At 34.4% G+C, this 16,309-nt stretch overlaps 1 protein-coding gene across 8 annotated transcripts in view; it reads left to right on the top strand.

The window, feature by feature from the left end:
* Window positions 1–16,309, top strand: part of NRCAM (neuronal cell adhesion molecule) — a gene marked incomplete at both ends in the record, with an annotated part of 67,055 nt that overhangs the window by 23,648 nt on the left and 27,098 nt on the right. For 6 of the 8 annotated variants that reach the window (XM_079539508.1, XM_079539507.1, XM_079539506.1 and 3 more), the window contains 12 exons: window positions 2,553–2,696; window positions 3,734–3,845; window positions 4,095–4,261; window positions 4,345–4,492; window positions 5,002–5,126; window positions 7,355–7,456; window positions 9,261–9,458; window positions 9,572–9,642; window positions 10,566–10,791; window positions 11,117–11,232; window positions 14,897–15,101; window positions 15,271–15,393. In XM_079539508.1, the coding sequence (XP_079395634.1) occupies window positions 2,553–2,696; window positions 3,734–3,845; window positions 4,095–4,261; window positions 4,345–4,492; window positions 5,002–5,126; window positions 7,355–7,456; window positions 9,261–9,458; window positions 9,572–9,642; window positions 10,566–10,791; window positions 11,117–11,232; window positions 14,897–15,101; window positions 15,271–15,393 (1,737 nt within the window). Of the gene's footprint in view, window positions 1–2,552; window positions 2,697–3,733; window positions 3,846–4,094; window positions 4,262–4,344; window positions 4,493–5,001; window positions 5,127–6,023; window positions 6,054–7,354; window positions 7,457–9,260; window positions 9,459–9,571; window positions 9,643–10,565; window positions 10,792–11,116; window positions 11,233–14,896; window positions 15,102–15,270; window positions 15,394–16,309 lie in introns of all 8 variants that reach the window. The other 2 variants (XM_079539503.1, XM_079539510.1) reach the window with 2 other exon arrangements.

Below are 16,309 nucleotides of genomic sequence, written 5' to 3'. Positions count from 1 at the left end.
TGAGCTAAGGAATTGTAAAATCAATAAACCAATTATTTCATGACCTACTAGTTTTCTTAAAAAAAAAAAAAAATGAAGTGTCCTTTTAGAATTTTATTAGGCTGAAATTTGTATCATTTATTTGGACTAATAACATTATATTACAGACCGCATTATCATTTTACAGTTCTTTTGATCTTCTTTTGTTTAGCTTCCTGAGATTGCACAAATAAATAATTGATCAGGAAAATTAAATACTTTAGTAAAAAGGGGTTAAAAAAAAAATTGGAATTTTCTGCTTATTTTAAGTGTAAAGGTGTGTTTTAACTGCTTTTGTTCAGAAACCAAATTTCTTCTTCTCTCTTTTTTTTTTTTTTTTTTTTCTTTTTTTTTTTTCCCATAAGAGCCATAGTAGTTCTTTAAACATACTAAGGAAAAATAGTTACCTGGGCTGTCAAAATTTTGTAAAACGGAGTGAGCATGTGTTCAGAAAGACAGACAGTGTTCAGGATGCTCATAGCCAACTATGACAGAAGTATCTCACAGAGGCCTTACCTCCTCTGTAGACAAATAAGCTATATTTGACTCAGTGATTTTGAGACTGAATGTTGTCTGATACAGAACACATGCTCAGCTATACATTACAACAGCAGAAATTTTACAGCAAATCCTTACAGTTCATATGCCGAGCTGTACACTTCCATTTTAGTTATCATGTAGTTCTTTGCTGCTTTCCCTGTCAGTTTGTCAAATACATCAGAAGCATTTTCTCCTTTTTGTGCAGCCATTCTTAATGGTGACCAGAGTACTCATGAAGGCAGACAAGCAGTGTGTGAGTGCAGGATTATAGTTGAGTAATGTAGCATCTACCTTCTAGGGCCTGGCCCAGCAAGATGCAGTATAGTACATGAGCAAAGACATGTAGGTTGTGCTTGTGTTGCCTGGAAGTATTAGGTGTGTCGGAAAACAGACAGTAGATGCCAGTCTCAACACAGCACTCTTGATTCTGCATGCAGGTAGCTAGATAAAAGAAATGAAGCACTGACTATCCTGATACTTTTTTTTCTTTTCTTTTTTTTCTTTTCTCCTGGACCCATGACTTAAAACACTTTCCTTAGAACAGGCACCCACTTTCTTTTCTTTGAAGTGTTGAAGAGTGATATCTCTTCCCTAAATGAAGCAGTGAGAAGGGAAGATGCTGCCCTTCTTTTTATACAACTCAATGCTTACCTCATGAGGGGTCCTACCAAGCCTGTAAGTTACAAAGTATGAGATATATCCACACTGGAGGGATACACTAAGCATGGGACATGAAGGAGCCACGAGCCTCTGCCTTCTAGGGGGATGGTTGTGTACATTTTCCACGTAATGGTGATGTTTGTGCAGATACAGAATGCTTCTCATGGGTGACTAGACTGCCTGCTGGGTTACTCACTGCTCCACTATTCTCAGCCCATTAATCCTGTAATGAACATGGCACTTATGAGTTGAGAACTGAGATACTATCTGAAACAAAAGGTACAGTCACTTACAGAAAATCCATGTCAATTTTTTTAATTGATCTTCTCTATGAATCCAGAGAAATCAGGAATATTTTATATGAAAATGTCTTCCATATACACCCTTATTTTCTCAAACTCCAATAATTGGTGTCTATATCGATGCAAACAAACAATGGTGTTCTTATTTATTCACTTATTTTTCATATTAATATAGCAATAAAATCACCAATGTATCAACATTAGTAATGTTTTGATAGATTTTACTTAGCTGTTTTAACCATTAAATTATAATTTGTGCATTTTTATTTGGTGCAGCGTTATGAGCTAATTCTGTTATACCTCTGTGACTCCAGTTGTATCATAACTGATAGTAATTATTCTTCAGTTATATCTCAAATTTTTATTTTCAATTATATTCTGGATTCTGGGATGCAAGAGCATTTTGACACACCTCTTGCTGCTATGGAATAGTTGGAGAAGTGGCACTTCATAATAATTACATAAGGGAAAGAGTGCCACCTACTGAATTACTGTCACTGCTTTTGTGAAGACTTGATTTTGTGTTACTCTGAGATAGTTTGAAATGGACTATCTAAATAATTTAGATAATTATAAAAACAGATATGAAAAGCTGAACAATTAAACTCTAGGGGCCCTAAGGTTCCAATTGTAACACAGTTTTCTTTTGATGTTCAGAAGGATTTCTTCATTTTTGTAGATAGTGTTTGTAGTGTCCTGAATTTTGTTGCATCTGTATATTTCCTCCTTGTGTGCAAAATCTGATCTCACCTCTGATTCTTCAGGCAAAAAGAAACACAATACAACAACAAAAGCAACAAACACAAAAACCTTTAAAAAAAGGAAGTCTACCACCCTGAATTGTGGTATATAACAGGTATAGAACTGGAAGAACTTCCTTAATCATTCTGGAATTCAGATCTTACACAGTGAACAAATGTGAAAACAGAGTAAATGGCATATTGGTCTCACATATTATATCTTCTTTTCTGTAGCATGAAACATGTAATTCAGTTTAAGAGAAAGAACTATTTCTTTTCTTTACACCAACAGTTGCCCCAGAAGACCCTAGCAGAAAGGTAGATGGGGATACCATCATTTTCTCTGCTGTGCAAGAGCGGTCAAGTGCTGTTTATCAGTGCAATGCTTCTAATGAGTATGGATACTTGCTGGCAAATGCATTTGTGAATGTTCTTGGTAAGAAAAAAATGCCTGTATTTTTCAGTCTTCTTGATTATTCACTTGTCTTCTATTATTACATGGATTGTTTGCCCAAGCATTTGTTGAGGTTTTTAGTATATGGAAACTGATATATTTCCTGAGCCTTGTAAAAGCCCCATATACAGATATCTTGGGGTTTCTTTTTGTAGGATATTCCTGAATTTCTCTTTCAGTACTACTTGGTAAGAAGCACAATTGTAGAATCTTGAGAAATTTGGAAGAATTTTTTTTTTATTAAATCATAAAAAAGAACAACAAACAAGTAAGGTAGGAATTAATATTCCTTAGGATAGAATGTTTCAGTGCACTTTCATGTATTTGCTGGAGTTTGGGGACTGTTAAATATTTGTTACATTTGAAAACTGCAGTATAGACCACATTTTACTCCTGCAGTGATCCCAGATTCAGGTAATCCCTGGAAAAGGCACAGCTAAACTAAAGATGGTCTATAAATTACTATTGCAGGGAGAAATGATTATGCATTAGTCTTGAAGGCCTCCAAGGATGTGTTTCACATTATGAAATATTGTGGCCTCAGGATCTTCCCACTGAATTTAACAAAAATAGTAGAAGTATGGCCCCTAAAGACTCTCTTGAAGGAAATGGCAGGTCTTTTGATTGAGAGACAGTTATTTAAGTGAAAGAACTTCATTTTGGGATTTCTGTTCAAAACTGTAGGTGTTTCACCAAAAATGCCTTCTTTCTGCCCGGAGGTTTTCTTGTAATTATATAGTTCACTCTGTTCCCAGGAGTTTCTCTTCTTGAAGTATGTTCTACTTTAAATTTTCCAATTGAAACCACTGGCTTTAATGCCCTATTAATTGTAAATAGGAAACAAGTGTTTGTTTTTCAGATGAAAATTTCACTACGTTTATATTTCCTCAGGCTGCAAATAGTTGAATGTAATTGGACCCTAGAATGAGATCAGAAATACTTCTTTAGGCGCTTCTTGATGTCTTTATGTTTTGCATTTGTATCTTTGCATTTAAATCCAGATATCTTTATCTTTTCAGCTGAGCCACCAAGGATTCTAACTCCTGCTAATAAACTGTATCAAGTCATCGCAGATAGTCCTGCATTAATAGACTGTGCTTATTTTGGTTCACCTAAGCCTGAAATTGAATGGTAGGTTGTAGTTGTGTTTAAGTTATGGAAAAGAACCAGTTGCACCTATGGAAACAAACATATTAATTATACTTGGCATAGCAACGTGTTTAAATGTAAAGTTTAAACTTAAATTTAAGCTCGTTTAAATTTCATTATGGATGCTGTCTGTATTTGCTAACATAGCATTCCAAGTTTGTATTTCCAAATAATAAAGTATGATAGAATTTAATCATGGCATTGGGTAATGGTGATATCTTTCAATTAAAGGTTTAAGGGAGTGAAACGTAGCATCTTACGTGGAAATGAGTATGTTTTTCATGATAATGGGACCTTGGAAATTCCAGTGGCTCAGAAGGATAGTACTGGCACATACACATGTGTTGCGAGGAATAAATTAGGGAAGACACAAAATGAAGTACAATTGGAAGTTAAAGGTAAGCTATGAATCCCTGTTTCATCACAAATTACTGTAGAACTTAAGACTTTCTAAATATCTAATAGACATTTCAAATTTCAGACCCAACGATGATAATTAAACAGCCAGAATACAAAGTGATTCAGAGATCTGCCCAGGCTTCATTTGAGTGTGTAATAAAACATGATCCTACCTTATTGCCAACAGTTATATGGCTGAAAGACAATAATGAACTACCAGATGATGAAAGGTATAGACAAAATATTTCATATTTTATTTTTGTTTTCTTGTTTCTTCTGTGTGCTTCTTCTCCTGAATTTTGAAGGGCACACATCGGCCTAGTGATATTTTCCAAGCAATACGATCCCATATTTGATGACTAAAAGACTTATCTAATGTGGTGAAAAAATTAAATTAGAATTCAAAATAAAATGAAATGCAATTTTATTTTAATGTATACATTGATAATGCTTATCAATTATAAGCATAAAAAACTAGCGAGTAAATTAAGACATTTCTGCTGTAGATCACAGACAATTAAAAGTAGTTCATTTGGAAATAAAAATACATTAGAAAAAAAGGTAGGCAGTTACTATGGAAAGATGTTTAATGCAGAAAAAACGGATACAGTTCCTTAGCTTGCACTGTTGTCTAGATATTTGCTGAAGTACACGTGCTGGATTTGACAATGCTTTAAGCATATTTCTTATAGCAGTACCAGTTACTGAAAGTCATTGGCTGAATCTATTGTATTTGCAGGTTTCTAGTTGGTAAAGACAACTTGACCATTATGAATGTAACTGATAAAGATGATGGAACATATACTTGCATAGTTAATACTACTCTGGACAGTGTTTCAGCAAGTGCTGTGCTTACTGTTGTTGGTAAGAATACTCTAAAAAATTACAATAGCAGAACTGTATTTAATTTCTGTTAAGTATGAAAACAACATTTGATTTAAAATAAAAAGCTTAAAAATAGGTTTTGATTGCTAGGATAGGACAAAAGAAATTTCAGATACTTGTATATTTGTTTCATTTTAAAAAATATAATAATCTTACTCTGAAGTTTGCTTTTGAGTCATCTACTTACAAAAGGATCTAATGGCTTCAAGACACATGCAGTTTCACAATGTATAGGTTTTAATTTGTATCACACCTGAGCTAACATGGTAAATTATGAATTTCTAAGTACTTGTTATTTCAGGAATCTCTTCTACAGTTAGATTACTCCTCAGAAAGACTGAGCATGCTTGATTGTTGGATTTTTCAATGATTTTCTTATTAAATTTGTTTTCCCTGTTAACTTTTATAATTGCAGATTTTTGTAAAATGTGTTAGTTTGCCCCTTCTCCCAGTTTATAAGAAAGTTTTCAGTAGATGTCCTGTATGATTCTTGACTGGGGAAGTTAAGTGGAACTGAAGTTCAACATGAGAGTTGAAATCAAGTATGCTTGTGTTTTAAAATCGTATTGTGGTCTTATGCATATCCAGGAATGACATCTATTCTTGTACTTACAACCATCCTGTACTCGTTTATAAGTTTTCGTAAGATTACTTACTTTATTTTCTTGATCCATCTATACTCTAAAAAAGGATAAATTATTGTAGAATGCTTTTATCAGTTTTCAGTTTAAAATTCTCAATTACTCAAACTCAACTACTTACTCTAAATAAGTTAGCTTTTCTTTATCTCTAATCGTTATGATCTGTAACTACCTGCTATATTCTGTTCCTTTGGCTACTAACTGATTAAATCCTTTATATTAATGTTCTTTTCAGCTGCTCCCCCAACTCCAGCTATCATTTACGGTAAACTAATACAAAGTTCCCTTCATCTGCCAGATGTATTTCTCATTTTTCCATTACAAAGTGCAACGTCTTTTTATCCCTCTCTCTTTTTTTTTGTGTTTGTGTGTGAATGTGTGTTTGTTTTCATCCCATTTTACCAACTGCTTTGGTACTGGAGTAATAGACTTTGGAACTTTACAGTGCAGGGTGCTTTATATTTTAGAGAATAAATGATTTTAAAAGATACATTATTTTTAATTGAGATTACAGTGTGAGAGTATTTTCTAAGGGTGAACACTGTAATACTGATCAATTGTATAACCAATGAAAGTCTCAAAAGGTAAATCCATTCATTTACTTAAAGCTAATTTGCTATCGAAGAACATGTAGTAGAGAAATTGTAGTATGTTTTTCCTTTAATTTAATAGCAGCTTTCTTGGTCTGGTGTATTTATGTTATAGTTTGTCTACATTTTATCTCATACAAAATGGGTAGGACCTTATTGACTCATTTATGATTGATGAAACTGCCAAGAAAGGATTTTGAAATTAAAAAAACCACCAAAATATCTGTCAGTCATGCATAGCCTTAAAAAGGAAAGCCTACACCCTTTAATTTGAAATCATTTTTTCTGAATTTAGAATTTTAAATGCAAAAATCCTTCTGAGTGTTGAGCACATTTACGTAGGTCCTGTCATATGCAGAGAAAATGCTTATGCATTCTTAAATGAGCCTACTCATTAGTCTTTATATTTATGTAACAATTCATATAATTAAATATGTTCTTTAGTTGAAATGGACATTTACATCTTCATGCATTATGAAGGTGTATTTTATCCACTTGTTTGATATTTCAGTATTTCTAAGAAGTACAACAAAAATAAGTGTCTTAACAAATCAATTTCCATTTGCACTATACTTGCTTTGATTTCACAAGCAACATATCTGTAGTGCTTCTAGAAAAGCTTTTTTGATGTGAGTTCTTTATTTTCCATTTTATTAAATGTTTCTATTTATAACAGATTATTACTATATAAACTAAACATATACTTCATGTTTATTTTTTTCTCATTACACTTTTTATATAACAGTGCAAATTCTTGTCACTGTGTAGAAGTTTCCAAATACATCACCTCTTCCCCATTTCGTATCTGTTTTGTGACAATTGCATGCTAATAGTCATGAAACCATGCTTATACGAGTCGGTAGATCTGCACTGCTGTATTTGTGGGCTTCTTTTCATTGTAATGTAAGGATTTTTTCAAAGGTGAAACAAACATATTCTGGCATGATTACTTGTTTTGTGTTCATTTCATTTACAGCTCGGCCAAATCCACCGCTTGACTTGGAATTGACAGGTCAGCTAGAAAGAAGCATTGAACTCTCATGGGTACCAGGAGAAGAAAATAACAGTCCCATTACAAGTATGTTTGTCTGTGTATATTGTAGCAGCAGACACCAAAGAATTTAAAAAATTTTTCTTGTGCACCATGGAAGAGTGGCAAATTCATCTGTTACAGTTGCCATTTATTTGCATTAAAAAAATCATTGATTGTCCGCCGCTGCAGAGCCAAGGTGAAAGATTTATTTACTGCCCGAAGTGCTGGACTTTTATTCCAAAACCCTGTGCGAGTTAATATAAAAGTTGATAGTGATATGAGCTCCGTCTGACAAGGTTCTCCCTTATGAATATGTAGAGAACAGGCTTGTTCATTAGTTGAATGAATAAAAAGTTACTTATGTGTCCTTTGAAAGGCGAAAGCTACTGTCATCTGGCTTTAACTCTGTCGTAATTCCCATGAACTTGAAGTAGCAGCAGTACCACTACCTTTCATCACTATTGGTGGCAGACCCCTATCCTTCATGAGAATATAAACCAAATAGGTTTTTTTAATTTGTTTTTCCTAGTCTAGAGAGTTGAGGGAATACAGTGCCTCCATAAGACAGAGAAAATAAATGTATTAAATCTTTTTAGACAGGAAATTGATCTGAAATGTTCTGATTTCTCCCAGTTGAGCACAATGAAAGCACTGAAGTTTTATGCTTTCAGATTTGTTTAATGTATATAAACCCATAATTTGCTTTTTAAAATGTAAGAAAGCATTAATATAAATATTTGAATTATATTTTTTATAATGTATTTATATATTTTTTTGTCAGTACTTTGATTTTTTTTCCAGACCAGATGACAAAAGCCTTTTTTTTCTTTCCTATTGAAAAGCAATCATTCTGACTCAGGAGATTTAATACCAGGTGATGGTTCATGTCAGAGATTTTCCAATGCATACATTTAAATACTGGAAATTTTATTCTTCAAATTAAGTAATGCTGGTATTAATTACAGTAAATTTAAATTGATGTGTGGTCCCATGAGAGGTTGTGAAACAAAGCATTTGCGTCATAAGTAAGGCTAATGTTGTGGCTCCTGTTATCAGCTCAAAAAAAACGGGGCTCAAAGATACCATTTCATTTTGAGTGATCCTTTTACAAAGGTAATGTGATTCATATACTAGAATCTGTCTTTTGGCTGATTGACAGCTGAAAAAATACATAATAATGTATAACGATTTTATTTTTGGTTCTACAAATCTGTCTATCCCTGAGGTTGTATGTTCTGCACAGATTTGACTGCAATTAATAATATTCACTCAGAAAAATCTCAAAAAATTAAGTTTTTTTACATGAATTCCTTGACTTGAGTATACTGAAAAGAGCACTTAAAAATCTTCCTCAAGTAATGGTTCTTGACTTTAAATAGTTGTTCACTGATCTGACTGAGGAAAATGGATATGGTCTTAATATTGTATAGGTACTACAACAACGTCATCTTGATATAACCAGGAGCAATGTACTTGCCTGCCAAAATGATATTTTATATCAAAATTCCGATCTTGTCCCACTTTCTTGCTGTGATAGTTCAAGGATTCCTGTTACACTGAAATCCAGTACCTGGCAGATAGCTCTTACAAGAATGTGCTGCCTGGCATCTGTATTACTAAGAATACCACATAGCAAAAGAATGAGTTCTTCTCTTATATTTCCATCCAGCCAGTACTTTTGAGATCCATATTATATATGTCTCCTATGTTCTTAAACTTCAGTTTCCATGATTTTTAAAAATGTTTGCTGGATTGCTCAGTTTTGATTAGCTCGTTCAAAAATGACTACGCTGATCTGGGGAGGTGTTGCAGGTTTTGACATAAAATTGGATTCTATTTCTGTTTCCAGACTTTGTGATTGAGTATGAAGATGGATTGCATGAGCCAGGGGTATGGCATTACCAGACGGAAGTTCCTGGATCTCAGACAACTGTACAGTTGAAGTTGTCTCCATATGTCAACTACTCATTCCGTGTGATTGCTGTCAATGAAATTGGTAGAAGTCAGCCAAGTGAACCATCTGAACAGTACCTGACAAAATCCGCAAGTAAATAAGTATTCCTGCCTACCAGTGATTGATCTACGCTGTGAATGGCATTGTATTTGCTTGGAATGGAAACAGCAGTCATTCTTGCTCACATGTAAATACTTTGTTTTTAGACCCCGATGAAAATCCTTCTAATGTACAAGGAATAGGCTCAGAACCTGATAATTTGGTAATAACATGGGAGGTAAGTTTGGATTTTGGAAGTTTGTTTGTTGTTGCCTCTGTGAGTAGCATTGTTAAAGAGATTTTTTTTTAAAGAAATAATATCTATCTGAGATTTGCCTGTGAGATAATATATGTATTATATATTTAACACATTCTTAGAAAAGAAAAAAAATAGTAGACATTTCCCATTCTTAATTTTCAGGGAAAATCTGAATACGTTGTCAAAGAAAAATGTTTTTTCAAGGTGCCATATTTTCCTTGAGTGATTTCTCTGAGATAAGCAACTAAATTGGTAATACAAGATGTTTTGCTGCCAGTGTAGAAAAACTTAAGTATGTAAATTGTGTTTTATCTCAAGTATACTCTTAGAATGAATTCTAATGTAAAACTTAATTCTCAGCTCTTGTCATAAGCTGAATTGCTGTGCACAATTCCTCTGAAAAAAAAACAAAAACACTTGTGTTTCTATCAAGCCCTTGCCATCATGGTAGGAGCTCAAGAGAGCCGTTTAAAACCAATTTCACCTGCCAGGCAAAAAACATCCTCTAGAGACACACAATTTTAGGGAGCTGTTGTAAATCTGTTTCTCCCTCTTCTACTTCTAAAAACTATATTTAAAAATGAAATATGTATAGAAACCCCCATATATCTATACATATAGAAATATGTATAGAAAAATAGAAATATGTATAAGCTAGGTTATCTGGTAATTAGCTATTATCTTATTCAGAACTCTCAATACAATTTTTACTAATACTGAAAAGCAACTGAAACTACCTCATATAAGAAGTAATTTGGAAATTTCAGCAGTGCTTTTTTGTCCCTGAACACAATGGTAATTTTTCAGTAAAATTCTAAGTCAACAACTTTGTGACTTCAGATTTTTTTTTCAGAGGTTACAGAATATTTTAAAAGCTGTTTGATTTACTCTTTTTATTTCAGTCTTTAAAAGGCTTTCAGTCTAACGGACCAGGACTCCAATACAAAGTCAGCTGGCGCCAGAAGGATGTTGATGATGAATGGACATCTGTAGTAGTTGCAAACGTGTCTAAATATATTGTGTCTGGTACACCGACTTTTGTTCCCTATGAAATAAAAGTGCAGGCTTTAAATGACCTGGGATATGCACCAGAGCCATCAGAGGTTATTGGACATTCAGGGGAAGACTGTAAGTTTCCTAGTTTGACTCCGTAGTATTAATTAAAAGCAACTTGGTGTGTAACCTGAGTGGGAATTGGAGTATTAAAGTATTGATAGTAATATGAAATATTAAAAAGAGATGTAGTTGATTTTTTTTTTTTTTTTGTAAGTTAAAATGAAGTAAGTTGGAAATAATAAGCATTCATAAAACTCTGTAGTATTTATGTTGAGATTGGTTTTTTTAGCACACAGGATGAACTTTTTAACCTGCCTTCTCAAGGAAATGCTATAAGTCATTCCAAGAAAGTATTTTCACGTGGTGTTTGATCCTAACTCAGTACCTTTCCACACAGTGCCAATGGTTGCTCCAGGCAATGTGCAGGTTCATGTAATTAACAGCACATTGGCAAAGGTGCACTGGGACCCTGTTCCACTAAAATCTGTCCGAGGACATCTTCAAGGGTATAAAGTAAGTACAATCAAAAGCTTGCTATTCTGATTTATTAAAATAGATCACTTCTGCTAGGTGAGATTGTATCCAGATTGAAGTAACTTGATATGTAAGAGAGTTCTTGCTTTTCAGTGAGCTCACAAGTTTTGCTGACAAAAGCAACAGTGTTGTTAAGACTTATTTAAAATTTGGCAAGGCTCCAACCTTGTAGTATGCCTCCTGTGACATTGTCCTTGAAGAAAAAGGAGATGCTTTTGCAATCAAGTTTGCATGTATTAAATAAATTAAAAACTTATAGTAGTTTTACAGATCTTTTTCCAAAAGGTTATTTAGAAGATGAGGAGAAATAGTTTCTGTTAGAGTTTCTTCAAGGTATAATACTATTGACTTTTTTTTGCAGCTGTTCATCTTCTGCTAAAATATGATTAGTCACATGATTCTGATGAACTAGCCAATTGGTTCCTTAGTGTGGTGTCTCTTTAGAGGCCAAGGAAAAGCTCAATTTAGAGATATAGGAAATGTTGGAAGCTGTAGAGTACACCTGAAGGAAGCTTACTGTAAGATATTGTATCGTCTTTGATGATAACTGGGTAGGTTGTGTTGGAAACAAAACAATGCAATTAGAAAAGAATGGAAGACTTCAAAGTAGGAAACTGGACCAGCTGGTGACGTTCATAAGTCAGGGAAAATCCAGTCACAAAGGTTGCTGCAGAGTTTTTGCATTGGAAGCAAATCAGAAGCAAATCAAGAATTGAAACTTGAGAAGTATGATAGATGTGCTGTGGAGCAGAGGGTAGAATGAGAGGATACATTGACCTCCTCTGCAAAACAGTAGAAAATAAGTAACTACTTATTCACTCATCTCTAAGAATACTAATAAATATTTCCACCAGAACAGGTAAGTTCCGCAGCCTGAGCTAGGTTACCTTATAAGACAGACTATTTTGAACTACTTCTGTTTAAATGAAAAGAGAAAATATTTTAAAACTGACAGAAGGAAAGAATATTTGGAACAAAAGAAATGCACATCATACTTATAAATTTGAGGACTAGAATTCAAAAGCAGTGAATCTAAACTTCAGTGCATTACAGGTTGTTGTATTCCTGGTATGTGAGTATGACTTATCTGGTACAAAATGCCACTGTCTGGAAAGACATAAGCTAGTCCTGTAATGAGCTAATGTAAGTATTTGTAGTTAGTGTGGTACTTTGCCCTATATAATAAATCTGGACAAGAAGCAGGATTTATTATACTTTTACATCACTATCTGTTAGATTACAGTCTCATATCAACCTGCATATCAAACAAGCAAACAGGTAACCAAAAGATCATCCATTATGTTAATGATAATTAAAATTCAATGATAATCAAAATTTAATGAAGTTATTACTCCCTATTAATACAGTTACCACAATGCTAATGCCCATAATCTGAATCACCAAATTTCTGTTAATGATAATTAATTTAAAAAAAAAAAAAAAAAAAGCCATGGACAGAAACCCTTGCCAATGTATCCAGTGTTTTCACTCTTCAAAGGCTTGTTTACAGGGAGTTGTCTTAATCCCAGTTTTTCTGTCCTCTATTTCCACTCTTTCCATTAGCCTAAGAAGTTAGTCATGCCGTGGTACCTTTTGTTTAGTGTGTTAGTCCTTCTCTGTATCTGGCATGTTTGTTGGTTTTTGTTTTTTTTCTTTTTGAAGAAGAGAAGAACTGCACAGTTACACAAAGCTAAGCAGTGCTGAAACTAAAATAAGTTAGGCAACAATCATAGATAAAACAAGTTCAAGACTACAGGACTGACAGCTGACCTGACCACTGAGCAATTTTGCTTTAATAGCTAGGATAAATGAAACAATGGTATATCCTGGAATAAGTTGCAGATGCAGCAGAAGTTTCTTAAATAATTTTTACTTGATACAACTAAATCAAGCTAAAACTAGACAAGGTGTACCATGTCCTAAGACTTAAAGAATAATTAGTTACTGAAACAAAGCTTTCTCTGAAGTCATGTTGAAAACTTGTCACGTGCATTTTGCTTAGTGTCTTAGTTACTGAAATAGCTTATAAGGCATATGATTATATGTTTTTAAAATGCTTCAGAAAAAGTGGGCTGGCAACCTAACAATTCCCTTTTATGAATTCAAATGTGAAATCACAGCTTCCTTAATTAAATAGGTGATTTATATTTGGCAAAAATATTTGGCAGAAATTTACCCATTTACACTGTTACATCAATTTTAATGTTTGTTTTGAATACATGAAAATTATGCAGTGAAAAATGAAAAGTCGTGCACTTGCAGCTGATACTCCAAGGATTAACACAGATTTTTGTAGGTGCAAGTGTTAATGTCTTTCCAGAAACTGTGGTAGATTCTGTACGGTAAAGATAGGGCAGTCAAGGAGATTCCAGTATTTACCTGTGAGACTCATCTGCAGATTTTTAGAAACAAATTTAGCAAAATGGACATCAGAATAAGCTATGTGCTCTGATTCTTCTATCATATAAAAGGAGGAATAGTTCTCCTGTCCATACATGGAGATCTTTGTATGACTGTGACTTCAGAGACCTTTCATGATTTGTGTGTTTTTCCAGCCTAGCAAAATGTCAGGTTTTTTTCTTTTCATACTAAGAACAGCTATTTGACCTCCACATCACAGGGAATATACATGCATGGTTAGAGGAAAATTATCTAATCGTGTAACAAGATGGCAAGACTGCTTTGAAAGCTGTGTAAACTTCTTCCTGCAAGTATGGATTTATATGAACTTAAGATGCCAACTTGAGAATCATCTAATATGAAGGCTGTTCCAAAGCAGAATTTGCATCAAACTGGCTTCAATTATAAGCAGGACTGGCAGATGATAATCTTCACCCAGTCCTGTAGGCACAACTTTCTGGATGAGTTTTACCCCTGGAGCACTGTGTTGCTTCTCTGGATAGCGGGCTGAGGCCAATAGGAAGAAGTTCAGCAAGAACAAGTGCTGCGTCCTGCACTTCAGCCATAACAATTTCAGGCAATGCTACAGGCTTGGGGCAGAGTGGCTGTGAGACTACAAGAAATGGACCTGGGCTGTGCCTTGAGTACTGTGTTCACTTCTGCACCCCCCACTACAGAAAAGACATTGAGGCTCTGGAGCGTGTCCAGAGGAGGGCAGCAAAGCTGGTGAGGGGTCTGCAGCAAAAGTCTTATGAGGAGAAACTGAAGGAACTGGGATTATTTAGTCTGGAGAGAAGGCTTGGGGGTGACCTTATTGCTCTCTACAGCTGCCTGAAAGGAGGATGTGGTGAGGTGAGGGGTTGGCCTCTTCTCCTGCATAACTAGTGATAGGATGAGAGGGGAATGGCTTGAAGTTGTACTAGGGGAAGTTCAGGTTGGATATTAGGAAAAATTTCATTTCCAAAAGAGTGATCAGGTGCTGGAATGGGCTGGAGGTGTTTGAGAAACATTGAGATGTTGAACTGAGGGACGTGATTTAGTGGGAGGTATTGCTGGTAGGTGGGCGGTTGGACTGGATGATCTTGAGGTCTTTTCCAACCTTGGTGGTTCTATGATTTTCACCTGAGGTTTTTTAAATTATGGTTACTCCTACATATACAATTCATGAATATGCATGGAAAAGCTTAACTTCTGCAAAACTAGAATATCTCTATACCCACTGTAAATTTTCTTTTGTCTTTAGGTTTACTACTGGAAAGTACAGAGTCTATCCAGAAGGAGTAAGCGGCATGTAGAAAAAAAGATCTTGACTTTCAGGGGAAACAAGACTTTTGGAATGTTACCAGGGCTAGAGCCCTATAGTTCTTACAAGCTGAATGTTAGAGTTGTTAATGGTAAAGGAGAAGGACCAGCAAGCCCAGACAAAATGTTTAAAACTCCTGAAGGAGGTACGAAATGAAAATAAAGATGTTTTATATTCAACAGAACACTGAGGATACAATTGCTGAATTTTTTTCAATATTGTAAAATAATAATATGGCTCAATATTGTAATATTTTTAATAATTCATGAGTTAAGTTCATCTAATTTGTGTTTACCATATATTCTTCTTAAAAGTTCCTAGCTCACCCTCCTTTTTGAAGATCACTAATCCAACACTGGACTCTCTGACTCTAGAGTGGGGTTCACCTACCCATCCAAATGGTGTTTTGACATCATACATACTGAAGTTTCAGCCAAGTAAGTTTATTTTGTATATAGCTCTACCTTTGACAATATGTCCAGCAAATAGTAAATCATTTCTTAAAAGTAATGTTAAATTTATTACGTTCAAAAAGATATAATTGCACTGTAGATGTCAAGTTTGAAAAAGCTCAATGTATTTTGACAATATATCTGATCCTATTTGAAATAATTCTTCTTGTTCAAGTACAAGTTTAGCACTTTTCTGTTATTTTTGTTTCCTCAAACATGCTTCACAGGAAAATGGAGGTGAAGGCCCACAGATAACCAACAGCCAAATCAAAAGCACTTATAAATCCTTTGTTCTGACTGCAGAGAAATATCGCTAGTGGTAGATCAAAAGAAATCCAATTGTGTTGTTGTCTGTCTTTTCAGTTTTCACAATATTCTAATTTTAAAATAATAAATATCACATGTGCCATGCATTCATATCAGAGATATACAAGATTTAAATTAAAATGTGCCTGATATCCCTTCAGCCTGTCACTTCCTTAGGGTCCACATGCCCAGAAATTAGTCAGCAAGGACACTGGGAATTAGGAATTACCTGTGCATGGGACATCTTAAGGTAGATTATTTTCTTTCACTTACCAAATTCCCTGGCATTAGGTAGAAGACACTTCAGCATTTTTACTTCTAAGCATACTGAATTTATTTCTAAGCAGTTAGTTCAGAGTTTCAGAGGTCTTAGGTACTTTACTTAAGAGGATGGAACTTGAGCTTAAGAAACCTATAGGTGTTTCCCATTTCCCTGTTGAATTTTTGTCTCCTTCAAACATCCTTTTTACATAAAGTTGCCCTTCTTCTGAAACTGTGCATTATCATTCATATAACCTGAATTGAGCAATGCAGCAGGCAAACAAATACAAAAAAAAAAGTTAAGTCTGTTTTAACAGTAGGCAATTTTCCTAAC

Source organism: Tetrao urogallus (genome assembly GCF_951394365.1).
Source record: "Tetrao urogallus genome assembly, chromosome: 1".
In the NCBI taxonomy this organism is placed as follows: Eukaryota; Metazoa; Chordata; class Aves; order Galliformes; family Phasianidae; genus Tetrao; species Tetrao urogallus.
The sequence above is the reverse complement of the archived record's forward strand: the minus strand, read 5'-3'. Positions and strand labels throughout refer to the sequence as shown.